Source organism: Prorops nasuta, unplaced genomic scaffold (assembly GCF_024137725.1).
Source record: "Prorops nasuta isolate Cenicafe-Biocafe unplaced genomic scaffold, Cenicafe_Pnas_1.2 PNAS00008, whole genome shotgun sequence".
In the NCBI taxonomy this organism is placed as follows: domain Eukaryota; kingdom Metazoa; phylum Arthropoda; class Insecta; order Hymenoptera; family Bethylidae; genus Prorops; species Prorops nasuta.
In genome coordinates, this window is record NW_027116805.1 from 8,378,809 (window position 1) to 8,397,478 (window position 18,670).

At 41.8% G+C, this 18,670-nt stretch overlaps 1 protein-coding gene across 3 annotated transcripts in view; it reads left to right on the plus strand.

Annotated features, from left to right (window-relative positions):
* Nucleotides 1-18,670, plus strand: part of sick (sickie) — a 40,649-nt gene that overhangs the window by 8,697 nt on the left and 13,282 nt on the right. For 2 of the 3 annotated variants that reach the window (XM_066729933.1, XM_066729932.1), the window contains 11 exons: nt 2,438-2,601; nt 4,528-4,681; nt 4,757-6,113; nt 6,580-6,953; nt 10,343-10,580; nt 14,347-14,727; nt 14,810-15,070; nt 15,132-15,540; nt 15,624-15,765; nt 16,142-16,392; nt 16,475-16,626. In XM_066729933.1, the coding sequence (XP_066586030.1) occupies nt 2,438-2,601; nt 4,528-4,681; nt 4,757-6,113; nt 6,580-6,953; nt 10,343-10,580; nt 14,347-14,727; nt 14,810-15,070; nt 15,132-15,540; nt 15,624-15,765; nt 16,142-16,392; nt 16,475-16,626 (3,883 nt within the window). Of the gene's footprint in view, nt 1-1,063; nt 1,162-2,437; nt 2,602-4,527; nt 4,682-4,756; nt 6,114-6,579; nt 6,954-10,342; nt 10,581-14,346; nt 14,728-14,809; nt 15,071-15,131; nt 15,541-15,623; nt 15,766-16,141; nt 16,393-16,474; nt 16,627-18,670 lie in introns of those variants that run through there. The other variant, XM_066729934.1, reaches the window with a different exon arrangement.

Genomic DNA, 18,670 nt, shown 5'->3' on the forward strand with positions numbered 1-18,670 from the left:
AGGCGTTAATCGAATCGACGTTGGAAAATCTAATGATGGTAATGACTGCGAGAAAGAAGAAAGCAACAATGGGATCAATGATGGAAACCGAATAACGGGGAAACTGCTGTTGCACGCGAATGGAAGTCGAGCTCGGAGACAGATGGCGTATTACGCGAGGGGAGCCGGAGGATTTGAAAGGGAAGGGATCCAGACCGACACTACGGTCCTCGGTGACTCGGCTACGGCTAGGGGAAATCCCCTGAGAACGAGAGAGACGAAAACACACACAAATAGACGAGAGACAAGGTGTGCTTTCGATGGGAGAAGAAAGGGAAGAGTGTGTCGGACAGGGAGAGATTTGCTAGGGGCAGGATGTATATTAAATAAAGAGAGTACAAGGCCGGATAAAGAACGAGATGGAGAGTATACTGGTGAGAAGTGGGGGGGGGGGGGGGTGGTGAGGAATATGGTAAATGTTAGAGAGAGAGAGAGAGATGAGTTTGGTGCGCAGAGAGGGGGGGGGGATACAAGGTGAAGGTGAAAAAAAGATGAAAGATCCCGTTTTAGCAAGCGTAGAGAGGCGTAGGGTTGGAGCGTGCGGTTAGAGGGAGAAACCAGGAGAAGCCACGTGCTATAGGAACGGGAATAGGGAATGGGGAATGGATCGCTGTGTTGGCTGGCTGGCTGCTGGCTGGCTGGCTCTCTCACACTCTGCTCAGCCGGGTCTCTCCTCCGCGCTCTTAACTCTACTCACTACTCTGAAACTCAGTTCGAAACGGGCCATCGGTGATGCCTGCTGCACCACTGCACACCATGGCCACGCCATGGACGAGCTAACGCGATACAAGACATTAACGTGTCATTCGTATCTCCATTATATTTCCATATATTCATCGTCGCATTTTTTCCTCTTCTTAGATTTTTCTAAGAAATCACAATGTGAATCGGAAGTGGATTTTAGATATTTCCCGAATATTTCCATCTCCGAATAATTTGTGCCAAAGCATTGTGCGATCTTCGTGGTGTCAAAGTACGAATCTTTGAGAAACGTCGACGGAATGTTCCTCCCCGAGAGCTGAGGAGATCCAGAGGGAAAATGGGAAACGGTGGAAGCAGCGGGAACAACGCTGTCGCCAGTAGGAAATGCAGAAGTTTGCCGAATTCACCGGAAGTCCACAGGTGCGCGCCGGATCATGGACAATTTATTTTTCATCGCGTTTGCTACTTAGAATTCCTTTCTATGGCTTTGGAATTGAATAACTGTGGTGGTGAACGGTGCGTGGTTGAAAGATGCTTAATGCCTTCGGGAGAAAAATTCACATTTCTCGTAGAGGTGGGAGGACCGGTTACCACTGTTTCTCGAGTCGAGCGTACACCGGTACGGATAGGATAACAAAATATTGTCTCTATTTTTTTAGCTGGCCAAAGAGCGTCCGCTCGCTCTTCGACAATATTTTCTTATCCGGTCCGTTCATAAGGTACATAGTAGCGAGAGAGCTTCGAACGAAACATACATTTCTTGCACTCTTCTTCATCTACGTAAAGAGATTCAAGAGAGAACTGTCCTCGAGTCGTCCCTACACTTCGAGGCTTTCAAATTATTTTCCTCAAACAATTTCACCACGCGCACACAAGCCTCTGGAAATTCTGTTAATTTCGCTTAGAACCTTCAATGCTGTGCGTACCTCGAAGAGTGCAGTGAGAACCAAGCGAGATAAAATTCACGCGCGCTTATCGGCGATTCTGGGGAGCGTGAAGCGATTTCTGCTCGCTCAGCTTGCATCTTTGTTCAGCGACCTGGGGAACTCGCCAATAAATTGTCGAATAACCTTGACTCGTTTGGGCCAAACTTGATATCAGAATTTCTCGCGAATGCTCTTTTCGCTCGAGTCTCTGCCATCAACGCTATATAGCGACTCTCTTTATTTAGCGAGGAGTTCAAAGACATCCCCTCCGGGCGTGAGTCAATGTTTTCCCATAGCTCAAGCACAACCACGCACACGCACACAGATGCACGGAAATAGATCCAGCGAAGCCACTATTTGTTTCCAAAAGCTAATTGTTCGAGACTTTAAAGAAGACCCTTTCAAAGCAATATATCCCTGAGCACGGGGAACTCGTTAAAATAAGCTGCTGTTAACGGAGCTTCGGAGAGAAAGAGATTTTTCATTGAAAATGTCAAGGGCAAAAAATGGTGGGAAGATTCAACTGGGATAAGAGGAGCGTACACAGCGAGACAAAGATTCGATATTAATCAACAGCGATCATTTTCATGACCAATATCGTTTATATAATCAACACGCCCATAACGCCAATGATATATATTTTCTCGCATCAATCAATCTCGCAATTTGCTCTGATCAGATAACCATCGTTCGATAACCACTTCGATTGATAACTGCGCACGAATAATCTTTTTTTCGACGCGAATTTATATTTTGGGTTTACATTTCAGGCTACCATCTCCTTACAACAAGCAGACGGGAAATTCTGGTGGAGCTGGCTCCGGTGGTACCACGACCAGCATACCATTGCCAGCCACAGTGGCCACCACCAGGAGATGTCCTCCGGACAAAGTCAGGCCGGTCCCGACGCCCACGCACCAGTCACAACTCGGCGGTAAAATTCCAACTTTGTATCATGTTCATCTTCTAATCCGAATCCTATACCGGCACACATGGAACCTCTGTCCTAACACGAATCTTTCTAATTAATGTTCCGAACGATAGTCCTGCAGAGGTAAAGAGACGTCTCTGAAAAGGGTTGATTGGCGACGATTCTCACCAAGCGATGAAAATAGCACAACGATGACAGGAGTTCCACGACCGAAATAGCAACTTGGACATAAATGACGAGGAACGATAAAGCAACGAGGCCATTGATCAGCGAAGGAGCGAGTTGCGTTTGTGTTTGCGCTCGGAGCTGGAATGGTGCGGAGCGAGGAAGAATTTTTCTTTGGATTATTTCACGACGGTGGCGTGGAAGCATAATTTGAAGAGAACTAGTCCTCGATGAAACTAGGTCCCACAGCCTGTGAGCCCTGGTTGTCGTGACGTTGACTGCCAAGAGTCCACGGGTCGCCTGCCTGACTAGCGGCTCTCCTGTTCGTTTCGCGACTGATGAAGGCGCATGCGCCTTCGGAAAGAGAACAGGGAGGCCAAAGAGGCTCGATCTGGCCGAGAGAGAGAAAATTCGTGTTGCACGGGTGGTTTGTACGCCACTGACGGGGCACACGTAAGACTCGTACTCGGTCTTTAACCCCGAATCCGACCAGTGGCTCTCAGTCAGTCATGAATATTAACGATACACCGAGGAAATGCCAGAAAACCACCCACGAACGTCCCAAACACAACCAATGCGTTTCTCTCTTCTTTTTTTAATGCTAAGGAGCCTCGTGATAGAAATTGTTCGCCCAGGGGGACTCCTCTGGGGAGTCGGGGGCTCAAACGAGATAGTGAATCACTATCTGTGTTTTAACAGGCCATCCCCCCTGCCCCCATGCTCGCACGTGCATCCCGGCCAGTGCGAACAATTTTCTAGATTACGAATGACGCTCGATAAATTTTCACGAAGGCTCATCTTTAAGATCGAGGGGAGTCTATGGAGAGATGAGTCTTCGAGAGAGAGAGAGAGAGAGAGAGAGAGAGAGAGAGAGAGTCAAGTAGGGCATACTCGACTCGAGTGTTTTGGGATTCTGGCAGTGAACGATCGGTCCACGATCGGATCTCTGTTAAATCGTCCCTACGAAGCTCCAATTGCTTTTGTACTAATCGATTCGAACACGTTTCTGTGTGGGTTAATGAAGAGTCATTCTCCACCGACTCGATTAAATCGCCCAAAGCTGACACAGCAGGGACCGATTGCTATAAAAAATTCACGAATCCAGCGCAGCACCGGTTAGCCGAACAAATAAAGTGCAGCTGGTTAATGATCTGATTCGAGCTTTCATCGAGCTGCACCATTGTAGCTGGCTGATGTAATGCAGATTCAATCATTTCTTCGTTGCATATTTTACATTATAGTCTGGCTGTAAGTGCATGCCCTTACGCGTTCACGCTAGTGCACCGTTAAAGACTCGCTAATGCAACTGCGTTCCCTCTTGCATTGGCGAACTTTCATCCAGCCTGCAATGACAGAAAGAGAGAGGGAGGAGGGGGGGGGAGTGGAAAATGGGGTGAGTAAGAGAGAGGCAGGGGTGGAGGGGGGGAAATAGAGTGGTAAAGAGTGAAAATGGAGGGAGAGGCGAACTTAAGGGGAGAGAGAGAGAGGGAAAGTGTGGAAAAGGGGGAGGGAGAACTAACTAAAAGAGAGAGAAAGAAAACTCGTGGGACTCCGCTGCTACCAGCTGCCGTTTCAACTAAGAGTTTACTTGCAGCTCAGAATGCAGTAAGACGTCTTTCCTCAAACTGTACCAAGTCATTCTTCCAATCTTAGTATTAATCCACTCCTGGTAATCCCAATATCATTGTTCTTAACTGTAATGCCAAACAAAGTACCATATAATAAGTTGTTTGATAAGAATGTTTTGTATTGTTTTTTATATAGGACTGAAATATGTCAATGGTGGTGGACTAGGAAGTGCCAGTAGCTCGAGGAGTACCAGCCCCAGTCAACAACACTCACCTCAAAGCGGATTGTCCTTCATTCCACAGCCAAAGTCTCAATGCTCTAACAAACAAACTCTTGCAACTACACCCAGGTATCTTCAAGCTCTCTTTTTGCTACTGATCTTAAAGTTCCGGTTTCAAGCTTTTCATACAATATTGATTTTCAGTCCCAGAACATCCACCATTGGCAAACCAAGTGCTACGAGGCTGTCCCAGCAACAACCACAACAGATACAACAACAACCATCACCTTACACAACGACAGTAACACAACCAGTGCAACAAAGCAAGAATTCAGTTCTGGATAAGTTTAAATTGTTCAACCACAAGGATAAAGAACGCAATAAAGTTTCCTCATCAGCAGTTTCGAAGAGGACCTCGAGTTCTTCAGGATTCTCCTCGGCAAGATCCGAGCACTCGGACAGCTCCACCTCATTGTGCGACCAATCCAGAGTTCAGCTGGAATCACCCAAGTCCAGAGTGCTAAAATCTAAACTCCAGACGGTTAACAAGAGTGGAAAACAGTCAAGTCCAAAGTCCCTGAGGAAGGAGCAGAGCAAATCACAAAGTAAAATAGCAAGAACGAAGGTCCCCGAGAAATTGACAATTTATGGTACCACGCAGGAGGATGGGAAACATGGGAGGAACATCGGTGTTAAGCTTGCACCAGACAAGAAGTCATTACAGGATACCCTGAGGACTGGTATTCTTCAAAAATCCAATTCCTCGGCTGTGCTTGGGCCCAAACCTCTTTCTCCGGATATCAAGAACCTAGTATCTAGCAAGAATGATTCGGTTCCAAAAGGAGTGTTGAGGGGAAAGACTGAATTGGCTGGGAAAATGGGAGATTCCAAGATTCATGGTCCAAAGGGGACCAATGGACTAAACAAGGAAGTTCAGGATCTTCTGGAGAACGGTACCAATGGTACCATGAGGATCGTCTCGAATAGGGAGAGCTTGGATCGAACGAATAGCACGAATAAAGACAACATGTCGGAGGATGATGACGAGGGAGGAGAGGATGTAGAGAAGCCACGTTGTATCGAGCTGCATCAAGTTGATCCTGCTACCAATGACGTACCAGATCCAAACGAATGCAACAGGGACCTTGCAGAGTTGATGATTAACGAGAAGCAGGAAAATTGTCAGAGTAACAAATCTGGGATTCCAGCTTGCGCTCATTCTATTGGAATCAGCTCGAGCATTCCAAAACCAACTGCCCTCGTGAAAGGAACCTCAAAGCCCACTAAAGAGAGCCCTGGTTTATCCGGGCTCTCTTCCCCTGCTAAATCCAAGGTCGACAACGTTCATAGGAAACTGGATCCCAGCACTGTGGCCATGGTTTCACCTATGCCCAGCATCTCTGACCTGATGTCAGAGAGTTCACACAGCAACTCCAACAGCACTGGACAGAGCAACTCTAGCGACAGCAGCGTCATCTACAGACCCAGCAGTGAAAGTGGCAGTGAGATTAAAACGATTCCGAATCGTAAAATCGAGAATGCATTCGATCAGATCGATAAGGTGCTTGATCTTGTTATATATATTATTGTTTAAAGGTTTATTATAATAGTATCATACATATAAGGTATTGTCTGAAGTCCGCTGCAGACTAAAGAATGTTACTCTCCAACAGCCAAATGAGTACACCAATACTTTAGTAATTCTTGTATAAATTACACTTGTACAGACTAGAGTATTTTTTTTAGTGCACTTGATTGGTTCCTGTGGAACAAAATCTTCAAATTCTTAACACGTCTTACCAATCTGCATTTAATTCAAAGAAATAGTATATTATATATCGAGCCAACCATTTTATAATTTGTGATTGTTCAAAATTTCTAAATGAAAAATTGTTAGCCAAGGAGAAGTTGTAAATTACTAGGTTTAATATCTGATATCTTATTCTTTCTAATTGTGTTCAAACCACAATGCTTGCTCTTCTCATTTATTCTTGGAATGCTATCTAACTTTCGATTTTAAATGGCAGGTGCTGTCTGACTCTACTTGTGGTGGAGGTGGTTCCTTAGCAGACGAGGAAGCCGAGATGAACGTGAAGCCAATGCAGCCGTTGCTGCGTGGATATGCTCCATGTTCCACCGCAAGAACTTTGCAGACCTTGCCAAACAGGGGAAACAACAGCAGGCAGTACACGGTTCTTCATTCCTCCTCGCATCATCATGTAACTCATGAGTACACAGACATCGATGTGGCATCTGGATACCTCAGTGACGGAGAGGTTCTCCGTTGTGGCATCAGCATCAACTCCAGGACTCTGTCTGATCTCTGCGACGGATATATGTCTGAGGGCGGTGCATCCGTCTATGGACGAAGAATCAACGCCTCTTCCTATGAACACGAGAGGTTCGACAGAATTTTTCTGCTTGTATCAAATTGATATCATCGAATATCAGTTTATTGCAATTTTCGCTGGGGATTGAAATCTACCATCCCTCTTCTTTATTAACACATTGAATGCCATGGAGGTTACCTATGAGCAGAAATTAATTTGGCACTAGCGTCGTGGGAAGTACAGTTTAGTGTCAGGGGAACATTGATGATCTCGGTAAAACAAATAAATTAAACATGATTGTACACCCTAAATTATCTGTTATACATAATATTTCAACGCTATATGTATAGCATAATAAATAATTCATCGTGACGCCTCAGGCAGTCCCTGTAAAACCAGCATGGCCTTCAACGTGTTAAATCGTTTGTGATGTATGTAGGATGTATTATCAAATTTCCATTCCAAATTTGATTTTCCCAGATTATGGCGAAGAGTCCTGTATACATGTCTAATAATGGTATATTCGTATATAAACGAAGAATCAATGTCTTTTCCTGGGAACACGAGAGTTTTCACAGAAACTTTTCTCTTTGTACCAAATCGATATTACTGAATATTACTGGAGGGCTGTTATCTTGTAGCATAAAATCTTTGCTTTTCTCTTTGTTGAATCATTTGTGATATTAACAGGGTGTAGCATTAATATTTCATTGTAAATTTAAATTTTTTCGGATTTTATAACGCGCCCTGTATATATGTTTAATAATGATGTATTTCTCTATCGACCATAGATTTTGTTTTAAACGGGATGTCCCATTTTAGATAGCTTGTCTTGTTACTCCAAAGCAACAATTTTTACTCCAAGAATATCCTATTATCAGATATTTACGAAAATTGCAAAAGCAAACAAAAACTGATGGTTGCCACCTGGCAGCGTTTAGAGCTAACAAACAGTGAAGGAAGTGGGTAATATATTGTTCCGTTTTGAGGAAAACAAATAGAAGGTCATGTTATGAGCCCGTCTTTGTGGGCGAAGGATCAAAGTTTCTTTCTACAAACAAAAAATTCGACAAAATGTTCTTCCTGTACCAAATCGATATTACTGAATATCGTTTGGTTACTTTTTTCCATGTATATGGTGTCCTTGTACATTTATCTTTATTGAAATATTTTTTTCGGATAGATATTCAAGGAGCAAGACTATACGTGCGATTGTAACTTTCTGCTTTGTAAACCTGCGAAAATAAGAGATTCGAGCGAAATTTATCCCCTGCCTCGTGGCAAGTAGTAAAAGTAATGCTAGATGATCGATAACATCACTGGGTATCATTCGAATGCGATTACCTCTGCGGAAGCTTTGATGATATTGAAATCTTCGTTCCCTCCTCTTTATTGGATCATGCGTTTAATATAAACCGTACGTGGTGGTAGAAGAAATCGCTTGAAAGCCGATTCGCTTTCTGAAATTCTATACACTCGACACGTCGACCCTCTCCCTCGCGTTAGTGCAGGACTAGCCCTGTGTATAATGTGTATAGTGGGAGTCTCGACAAAGAAGTCCGAGCTCTCTTCGCATATTTCAACGATTACGCATTTTCAAATGTTCGAGACGTGACTCTCCCTGCGTTCCTCGGCCCATTTCGAATTCTCCTTTGTGCGTAGCTCATGCTTCATCCTGAATTCTTTATTCTCTCTATTTCTCTCTCTCTCTCTCTCTCTCTCTGTTGTTTAAAAGAGAGACATAATGGTAAAGTCGTTAATTAGTCATTTGTAAATGATTATGAAAATTTGTAGCATTGGTGTAAATTTTATTGAATGGAAGAAGGAGAAAGAAAAAGACAGAAGTGCGTTAGCATTAATTCTGGGAAAATATAATGGAGAATATTGATCGATATATTTTCGAGCATAGATTAGAATTCTAGGAATTACTTGTACATCTGTGTAACGTGAAAAATTGGGCTTTGTATTAGATACGAAGTAATCGGATAAATTTGATGATAAGGGTGAGATTTTGAAGTATACTTGACTCGACAGTAGGGAAACAAAGAACAGTATAGGCTAGTGATCGTAAATGTATTAGGATTATTATTAGGAGCTATATATTAAAGAGTAATCATTTATATTTAATTTTAAAAATATCTCGTGAACAAAATGGGGTTTGAAGGTAGCAAACAATTTTTATGATAGGGGAGAAATTCTTAAATGTATTTGCATTGATGGCAAGGAAACAAAGGAGAGAGTTGGTTAATGATCGTGGATGTAATAATATTTCAGAATCCAGTAATTCATATGCAATTAAAAAATATGCTAACATGAAAAATTGGAATTTAAATGGAGCAAACAAATTGGATGATAAGGGAGAATCACGAATCGTATTCTCGCTTCGATAATAGCGAAACAAAGGAGAGTATTGGTTAATAATAATGAATGTGTTAAGAGTTCAGGCACCAGTAGTTTATATATAATTATAAAAATATTCTAGCATAAAAAATGGAATTTAAATTGATAAAAATAATTTGATGATAAAAAGGAGTCACAGACGTGTATTCTTGTCAATGAGGAGGGGATAAAGAAAAGAATGTCTGTTAATTTTCGTGGATATATTAAGATTTAAGAAACCAGTACTTGTATAGAACTTTAAAAATATTACAGCCGAAGAAATGGGGCAAAGAAGGTCGATGATAAGAAGGAGTCAGAGAGTGTACTCTTGCTGATAGTGGGGAGGCATAAAGGAGAGTATTGGTTAGCGATGGCGGATGTATTATGATGATTCTGGTAGAGGATGGTAGAAGTGGGGGCGTAAGTTTATCCGGTGTTTTGACGCTTGCGTATGGGGTACAGTGACGTCAGACGGATCGATGATACAGCATCGGTGTCCCGATCTGGTGGCGTTGCTGTAAAACAAGAAGGGCGGCTTGGGCACCTCACAGAGTGGCCAGTGCGATCCGAGCTGCCCTCGACAGCTCCCATACACGGTAAAAACCACGAAGGATCTTTAACAAAAAACCTTATTCGCCCACTTTTCATCCAATCAAAAATCCAATTCCAAACCAGTCCACCTACTGTCGTTCACCTGCTGCGGGAAGTCTCATGTCAAGTTTCACTTCCTGCCTGGCTTAGGACCGGTTTCTCTATCGACGCTGATAATTCTAAAAAAAGCAGGGGAATAAAAGAAAAAGAAAAGAGCAGGCCCTCATTCCTTGGCGAATCTTGACCAAAGGATACCGTTCCTCGCAGTACACTTGGATTACCACGACAGTTACAATCTAAATCTAATATTACAAAGCGTTGATCTTCCTCGTGAGACTTAATTTTGCAACTCGTAAGGCTTCCAATTAAACGTTACAATTGTCAAGTGTTATTACGTTTCATAGGATTCCCGAGGAACCTTGATTAGCTCTGAGCTAACTGAATTTAAACAGTGTAATATACATGTATATTAATGGTTGTATTTTTTTAGGTGCGTTGGTGGGTCCAGGCGAGAATTGTCAGGGGTGAAGGACCTTGTGAGTACAAGAAGAGTGCAGAAGAGACCGTCCGTGAACGTGGTGAGGTCCGATGGGCCGGGTCTCTTAGGAGGCAGTTGCAGTGGTGGAAACGACGCTTTAGCAGATTTAACCATCGAGGACCTGGCCTCCATCCCCGTGGGCAATCACAGTCCACTGTCCAATCACCCAGGACACCCAACGCATCACAAGGTTCGAATTCTTCGAATGCTGTATTTCCGCCTGCTGCTACCACACGAAAATTTTATAGATATAAGTTCCCCTCGTTGTGTGCTGTCTGGAGCAAATTTAAAGGGATCGTTCGATGCTCGAACGCTTAAACTGTGATAGTGATAAGCAACGAGCAATCTGGTTTACGTTGGCAACGCCAGACAAACATGAAACTGTCAGCTGTTGCATCGTGCAGCTGTCTCCCATACTCAAAACGTACCAGTGTCACGGTCCGAGGCCCCTGCTTTTCAAACTCTCATATTCATTTTTTACTGCCCTGTGCTTCTCTCGTGTTCTTTGTCTCTTTCAATTTGCTTCTAATATTTATTGTTACATTCTGATAGTTTTATTTCGTTTCTGATTTTTTTTTTATTTTATTTTTATAAGAGATTTTGTTTAAAAATTGGGGTAGGATTTTCGAATAAATGTTAATATTGTTATTGCTTTTCGAATTAATTGTTATACTACATAATTATTGTTTTTTATAATTATTAGTATTTATTTTTGTTGATATACTGGTTAGAATTCTTGTGTTTGGTAGTTTTACTCGTTCAGTTTTATATGCTTTTGTGCGTCATTGGAAAAGTTGCCTTCCATGTGCAACGTCCTCACTCTTTCTCTGTCCAGAATTCGATCCAAATTGTCACGTGGACACCCTCGCTCCTCCTCGAGAGGTAAGTAAGAGGGAAAGAATTGCCATAGGCGTAGAATCAGGGCTACGATCCAAGATCTCTCCATGCTTGACCGACGCGTGGCTTTGAGTTACTTGGCGGAGTCACGTCAGGTCACCGAAGGAAATCGATATCCGCTCGCTCAAACAATAAATTCTGCCCGGGAGGAATCGTAAAGTGGCTAATCCAATTTCCCGAAAAATCCCAGCGCGTCCAACAGATCAATTCATTTCCGTGTATCTCTCCCGAGCCTTGCTTTAATGGCGGTCTTCATAGGCCCCCAATTTCTAACTGGAAGTTACCGTCCACCTTATTGGATCCGTTATATGTCTAATTAAGCTTTAAAATAACAGCATTGAAATTTACGGGCTATGAAAGTCCTTGACACTTTTGCCGTTGACCGTTGCAAATTCACAAATCCACAACACAAAACAACACGCGTAATTTTCACTGGTAACATTAACTATAATTTCCATTATCACAGGAATTTTTATAAATGTAAACGCTTTCGACTTCACCAAACACTTCACTTCAATGCTCTATAAGATTTGTAGAAAAATGAACACTTTTGATTTCACAATAAGACTACACTCGAACACTGCATCGAGCATTTGCAAGTAGGAAACGCTTCCGGTATCACACTGGACACTTCACTTGGAAATTTTATCGTATTTCGAGCGATTCTCTTGATTAAAAGCGAAGAAAAGTGCGAATTCCGGCGAAAAACTGGAGGAAAAGTGGTGAAAATGCACTGGCGCGCGAGAAAAGCGAGAAAAACCAAAAAATCCGGTCGCCCGCGGTTGAGGATTTGAAAAAAGGAAACGTCGCGGCGGCCATGTTGGAAGAAAAAGATGGCGCCGGTGGTGGGGAGAGGGTAGAACCTGCACGCACAAATCCGAAAACTGGTATCAGTTCAGTTTTCGGATTTGTGCGAGCAGGTTCTACCCTCTCCCCACCACCGGCGCCATCTTTTTCTTCCAACATGGCCGCCGCGACGTTTCCTTTTTTCAAATCCTCAACCGCGGGCGACCGGATTTTTTGGTTTTTCTCGCTTTTCTCGCGCGCCAGTGCATTTTCACCACTTTTCCTCCAGTTTTTCGCCGGAATTCGCACTTTTCTTCGCTTTTAATCAAGAGAATCGCTCGAAATACGATAAAATTTCCAAGTGAAGTGTCCAGTGTGATACCGGAAGCGTTTCCTACTTGCAAATGCTCGATGCAGTGTTCGAGTGTAGTCTTATTGTGAAATCAAAAGTGTTCATTTTTCTACAAATCTTATAGAGCATTGAAGTGAAGTGTTTGGTGAAGTCGAAAGCGTTTACATTTATAAAAATTCCTGTGATAATGGAAATTATAGTTAATGTTACCAGTGAAAATTACGCGTGTTGTTTTGTGTTGTGGATTTGTGAATTTGCAACGGTCAACGGCAAAAGTGTCAAGGACTTTCATAGCCTGTGAGTTCTATTGATTGTATTTTAGCGCTTAATAGACTATTAAATTAACTCGTTTCGGTAAAACATAATAACACAAATTTTATGTTCTTTTTGGTTTACTGGAAATGAATGGAAAACCGACAGATCTGTTTGTCGCATATTTTCTTACGGTTTTATAGTGAGCTCTTTCAGAATCTATTATTTTTTTTTCTATCTCAACATATTTTTTCAATATGATCATTTAAATTTTGAACAATGTGAAAATTTCCATAGTATTTTTCCATCAGTCGTAATTTTAGTTTGAAAAAAGCAGTTTTTTTTTACCGAAATTTAGAAACGCGCGTGCGCGCACGGGCGTCATACAAATATTTATTTTAAAGTCCGCACAAGGTCAAATAGTAAAATTCAATATGGCGTACCTAAAATGGCGACGGTCTCGTACGGAGATTGCAACTTTTCGCTTTTTTTTCGATTTGTTTCTATTATTTCAAGGTAGATACTGGCATATATTATTAAAAAGTCAGTATTTCTATTGTTGTAACGTGTTATACTTTCAATTTAAGGGCCTGGAACTGAATCAAACTTAGTTTTATTTTCAAATTTTAAGTTTTTAGGCAGTTTTAGTGTATTTCATATGACGTTCCATCACATGTTAAATCCACTTTTTTTTCATTTTGCTAATTTCAGTTTAGTTTTAATATAATATATCCAAAATGATGTAAAATTTAAAAAAGAATCATTTTCTTTTATAAAATATACAGAACACCGCCAAAAAACAGTTATAATTTAAAATCAAAATTAAGTTTGATTTATCTCCAAGCCTTCAAATTGAATGTAACACGTTCCAACCTCAGGAACACCGATTTTTCAATAATATTTGTCAGTATCTACCTTGAAATAATAAAAAATATTAGGAAGTAGCGAAAAATTACCATTTTCTTACAAAACCGTCGCCATATTGCATACGTCATATTGAATACGCCATATTGAATTTTTATATTTGACCTTGTTGACTTCAAAGTAAATTTAAGTATGCCTCGCCCGTTCCTAAATTCCAATACAAAACAAACCGCATTTTACAAACTAAAATTACAGCTAATTAAAAAATAATATGAGTATTTTCACTTATTTCAAAAATTAAACGGTCATATTGAAAAAGAATGTTGAGATAAATAAAGAATTATATAGAATCTGAAAGAGCACACTTTTGAACCGTAAAAACATATGCGACAAAAAAATCAGTATATGTTTTTCGTAATTTCCAGTAATCCAAAAATAAAATAAAATGTTGCTCGTTTTATACCGAAACGTGTTAATTTGATAGTTTATTAAGAACGCTTTGGGCCCTTTTTTTACGATCAATGTGGTAATAGTCTGGATAGGAGGAAACCCTGCTCTGTAGTGCCTATGAGTCATTAGGTGTCATGGATCTGTCTAGTAGAAAGAAGAATGGCAGAAAGAAATAGGGGATAGGTGTTCACACCCTACGAAAAACTCTGAATCATACTTGGAATTTTTACTTCTCACATAAGAAGTCTATGTCTATATGTATATTGTTTACACTGAGTACTGAATAGCTTTGTGTTTTAATTACTGAAATTACTTTGGGGCATGCAAATGATAATTAGCAATTTTTATATTTCAGCAGAGAGTGCCAGGAAGTGGTAGCGCAATCCTGGGGGGTGGCAGTGCATCGGCCACCCCCCAAGGTTCCCAACAGAGCAATAACTTGATGTACAGGGTGGTGAGCTCTCGACATCCTGGAATTCAGAGTTCGCACACTAAGAAGTCTGATAGCTCTCAGCAAACGGAGTCTTCAGCCTTCAAACAGCAACAGCAACAACAACAGCAGCAACAACAACAGCAACAGCAGCAACAGCAACAACAGCAGCAGCAAAGTTCAAACGGTTCAACGAACTCCAGTTCGAATAGCCAGCAATGGAAAAAGTACATAGAGGCAGGTGCTGCCAGGGAGAGGGACAAGGATGGAGTTCCTCCAAGTCCTAGCCCCTCCAGGAGGTCTCAGGTACGTGCAGCATTTTCCTGGGACGTTAGCATTATTACTTTTCTTCTGCCTCTTCTTCTCATTGCACACGTTTCTCTTGCAGGAGAAGCATCGCAAGCAGACAATGGAGTATGCTAATGGAGAAAAAAGTCAGAAAGTCTCGTCAGGAACGTCTACGTCTACTGGCAATAATAGCATCGTTAATAGCACAGGCAGCAGCAGTAGTAGTAAAGTCAGAGGAGTACCACAGAGCTTTGGATATGTGAAACGGCACAGTGCAGGTACCAGTTCCAGTCCCAATGGTGTACAAAATGGCAAGGATGCCACCAGGACTGCTCAAGTCAGTGCAGTACCCAGGACAAAGGTAGATTGCAAACTAAGCAACTTTTTTCATGCATAGTCATTAACGACCAATTATTTTCAAGGTCAAGGTTTCCGGTGGTACTCAAACGTGTACAACGGAGCTGCAGGCCAACTCGACCAACTCAAACCAGGGTCACCATTACAAAAGTTACAGTTTGACTGGTCCGAGTGCAAGTCAGCTCTCTCAGTCCGTTCGTGATCGTCTAATGCTGGGCTCGCAGAGTTTACCAAAGCCCGGAAGTCCCGAGTTCACTGCTTTGTTCGCCGCTGCCAGGGAACGAGGAGCCAGTGCCAGTCCTGGTGGACCTACGTTTTCACCGAGAGTTCTCAAGCCCTCCGACGGTAGCCTCAGTGACACGTGCAGCAATTATGCTGCACCTGATATTCAAGGTTATTACGCTCCTAACAGCCCATACGCTACTTCCTGGATGAGGCACAGTAATACTTACACACCCAGTGGACGTTCCCAAGGTTATTATATTTTCGAGTTCTTTTATTTCTAATCTCGTTTAAGTACTGGAACAGTGGAATAATCATTTTTCATCATTTTTTAGGCATGGGCTTGTGCGAGGCTGATAGCGTAGAGTCTCTTGGGTCTCACAGAGCAAGCTTGACACACGCACGGTTGCTGATGCACCAACGAGACTCCACGGGATCACCTGCTCCACCAAGATTGAACCGCAGTAATTCCATAAGGTATGCTGGATTTACGTGAGAGGCCAATTTCCCTTCGAATCTCGCCTGATCTGCTCTATCAGTCATTTTCCAGTTTGCCACAATTGTTGTACAATTGTAAATAGTAATATCGCATTTTCGTACCATTTTAGCTATCTCAGGGACAGGACGTATCCAAGGTAGAACGAAAGTCTTGCGAATTCATCGATTTAGTGCTTCAAGCTAATAATGATTTCAGTATTCTTGTCACAAAGCTTACACGTCCTGTACTTTTTGTTTGAAAAATTGTTGCACCTAATGGGCAATTTGCTTCCACGGCCACTCGGTTTATTATTTGAATGTCCCACAGGTTTTTCCTAGATTCTAATGTAACTGTTTGCTTTCTTGTTTTTTTTAGATCAACGAAGAGCGAGAAGATGTATCCTTCGATGCTAGCCAGAGGCAGTGGTGCATCGTCTTCTGTGGGTGAGGAAACTGGGGTTGGAATGGGAATAGGGATGGGAGTGGGTGTTGAGCCTTATTACAGCGTCCCTGTTGGCTCTGCCACTTGTGCAGGCCAGCACTGGTCTCAACCTACTTCCCCCACCCCAGCTCATACCTCTAGGCAACCACCTAATTTATATCAGCATGTACATAAGGACGACGATGGTAAATTATTGCTTCTAGACAACTCTATCAGACAACAATTGATCTTTCATCAATTACAATCCTTTATTCTATCATCTTTCAGTACATGGATCCTCAGTCTCTCTTGTCTCAACTGCAAGCAGCCTTTACAGCTCAGCAGAGGAAAAACAAGCTCATGAACTCAGGAAACTGCGGAGAGAACTGCTGGACGCCCAAGAAAAGGTCCACTCTCTTACCAGTCAGCTATCAACAAACGTGAGTCTATTGTTATCATAATTTTCACAATTGTCGCGACTATTCCGTTGTGAAATCTATTATATTATTAAATATCAAGTTTTAATGAAAACTTCATATATATTTGTATATAGGAACAAGAGTATATTTTTATTAGACGTTTGTAAGATAAAATCTTATCGCGCTTTGACCCTTGAGAGTGTAGCATAATTATAAAAATGAATGAAATCGATAATGCTACAGAAATGGGAAGAAAAAAATTGTCGTGGGTGTCTCATTGACGAAAGACAGCGAAAGAGATGCTAGAAGAAAGTGAACGGACAACTTCTGTCTATTGAAACGTTGGTATGCATCAGCAGTGGAGGAGAAAAGATAGGAGAGGATGGGGATTGACCAATGAAAGTCCTAGATGTGCGAAGGCTAATAGCAAGAGAAAAGGAAACGGAACGAACAAAATCGAAGTCGAACGAAGCTTATATGAAGAACTAAAAAAAAGTGGATTAATGTACAGTCGCGTATATGAAATTTATCAAGGAGTTGAAGAAAAATGTGGATAGCAGTGACTCCTCTCAAGACCTCAGACCCCTCAGACTAAGCGTAGTGGGGAGAGCAAAGTCTAAGTCAAATGAAATAGGAGTAGATTACTGTACAGTATTGTATACAGAATTTATCCAAGAGCTAATGGAGTGGGGATGCCAATGACTCTTTCCAAGACCTCAGGCTGAGGGTAGTATGGGGAGCAAAGTCGATATCGAACGAAGCAGAAATAGATTACTGTACAGTATTGTATACAGAATTTATCGAAGAGTCGATGAAGTGGGGATGTCGATGACTCCTCTCAAGACTTCAATTTGAGCATGGTGGGGGAAGCAAAGTGAACGGATCGGCTCGACTCGGTTCAACTCGGCTGGGTCTCGATGCCGTTCGTTCAGTAAGTTCAGCCAGCGGAGCAGACTGCCTGCCCAGCCGTTTATTTAGTTTTTGTCGAAACGCGCCAGGCAAAGCGTCGCTTCTGCTTAGCTGCATCACACTATTCTGCGATATTCTCTGCAGAAAAGTTTCCCCACAGTTTCCGTGATTGTGCATACACTCGGTTCCAGATTCTTGTGCTTGTTGAAGAGTGACGTGCCTATATTTGCAAGAGATGGATAAGTCTGCTGGATCTCACGAGTTTCCCTCGTGTTATGGAAATTTTTGATATACAGGTGCACCTGAAAAATGAGATGAGAAAGAAGATAAAACATCTAAGTATACAAGTGGCTTCGGTTAATCGAGAGATCAGCTGTTGCGATAACAAGGAGGGGAAACTCACAAAGTTTGTACTGTGTTGAACCATTGCGCCGTTTCTTTGAGTTGTTTAATGTAACGTTACAGAAAAAGTATCTCGCGCTTCAACAGTTAGAACGATACTGGAAACCAGACGAGTCAAGTTTCTCGAGGGTCGAGGATTTCTATGATCCTTACTCAGGTTTCTGCAAACTTCAATATAGTTAATTGAGATTCCTGACATTACCTACCTTCAGTTTTTTATTAAGTTATTTTGGCGTAGTAGAAAAATTTTTAAAGCATTATCAATGCTAGATCTTAGGGGTCGATGATTGAGGGACGGGCTCTTGAGTGAGCATGAGAAGCGAGCGTATAAGGAAGAAGAGAAGTTGTTTGTAGGAAAACTGCCTCTTGTAGGGGTACAACAAACGCGAGACCCGTCATTCTCAACGTTTTCACGTCCTCTAGCTCGACTAATCTCGGTTGCGCTTCCTCAACTTCTTTTTTTTCTTATAACTTTTTTTTGAGAAACTTGATATTTTCTTCAATTTAAAATTTCTTTCTCATTTGTAGCGCTACTTCAATCATTCAAAAGTCATATTCGTTTCTATTTTTTATTGTTGTTTCTTCTTTAATAAATCTAAACTCCTAATCAATTGTAAATTTCCATAGCTTCTTAAAAAATAACAAAAAATCATTGTTTATATATTTCTTCGTCCTTGCGATGATTTCTTTAAAAATTCCGAAATCGTTGTTACTTTCAAATTTTTCTTTCCGCAGCATCTTTTTAATGAATCCC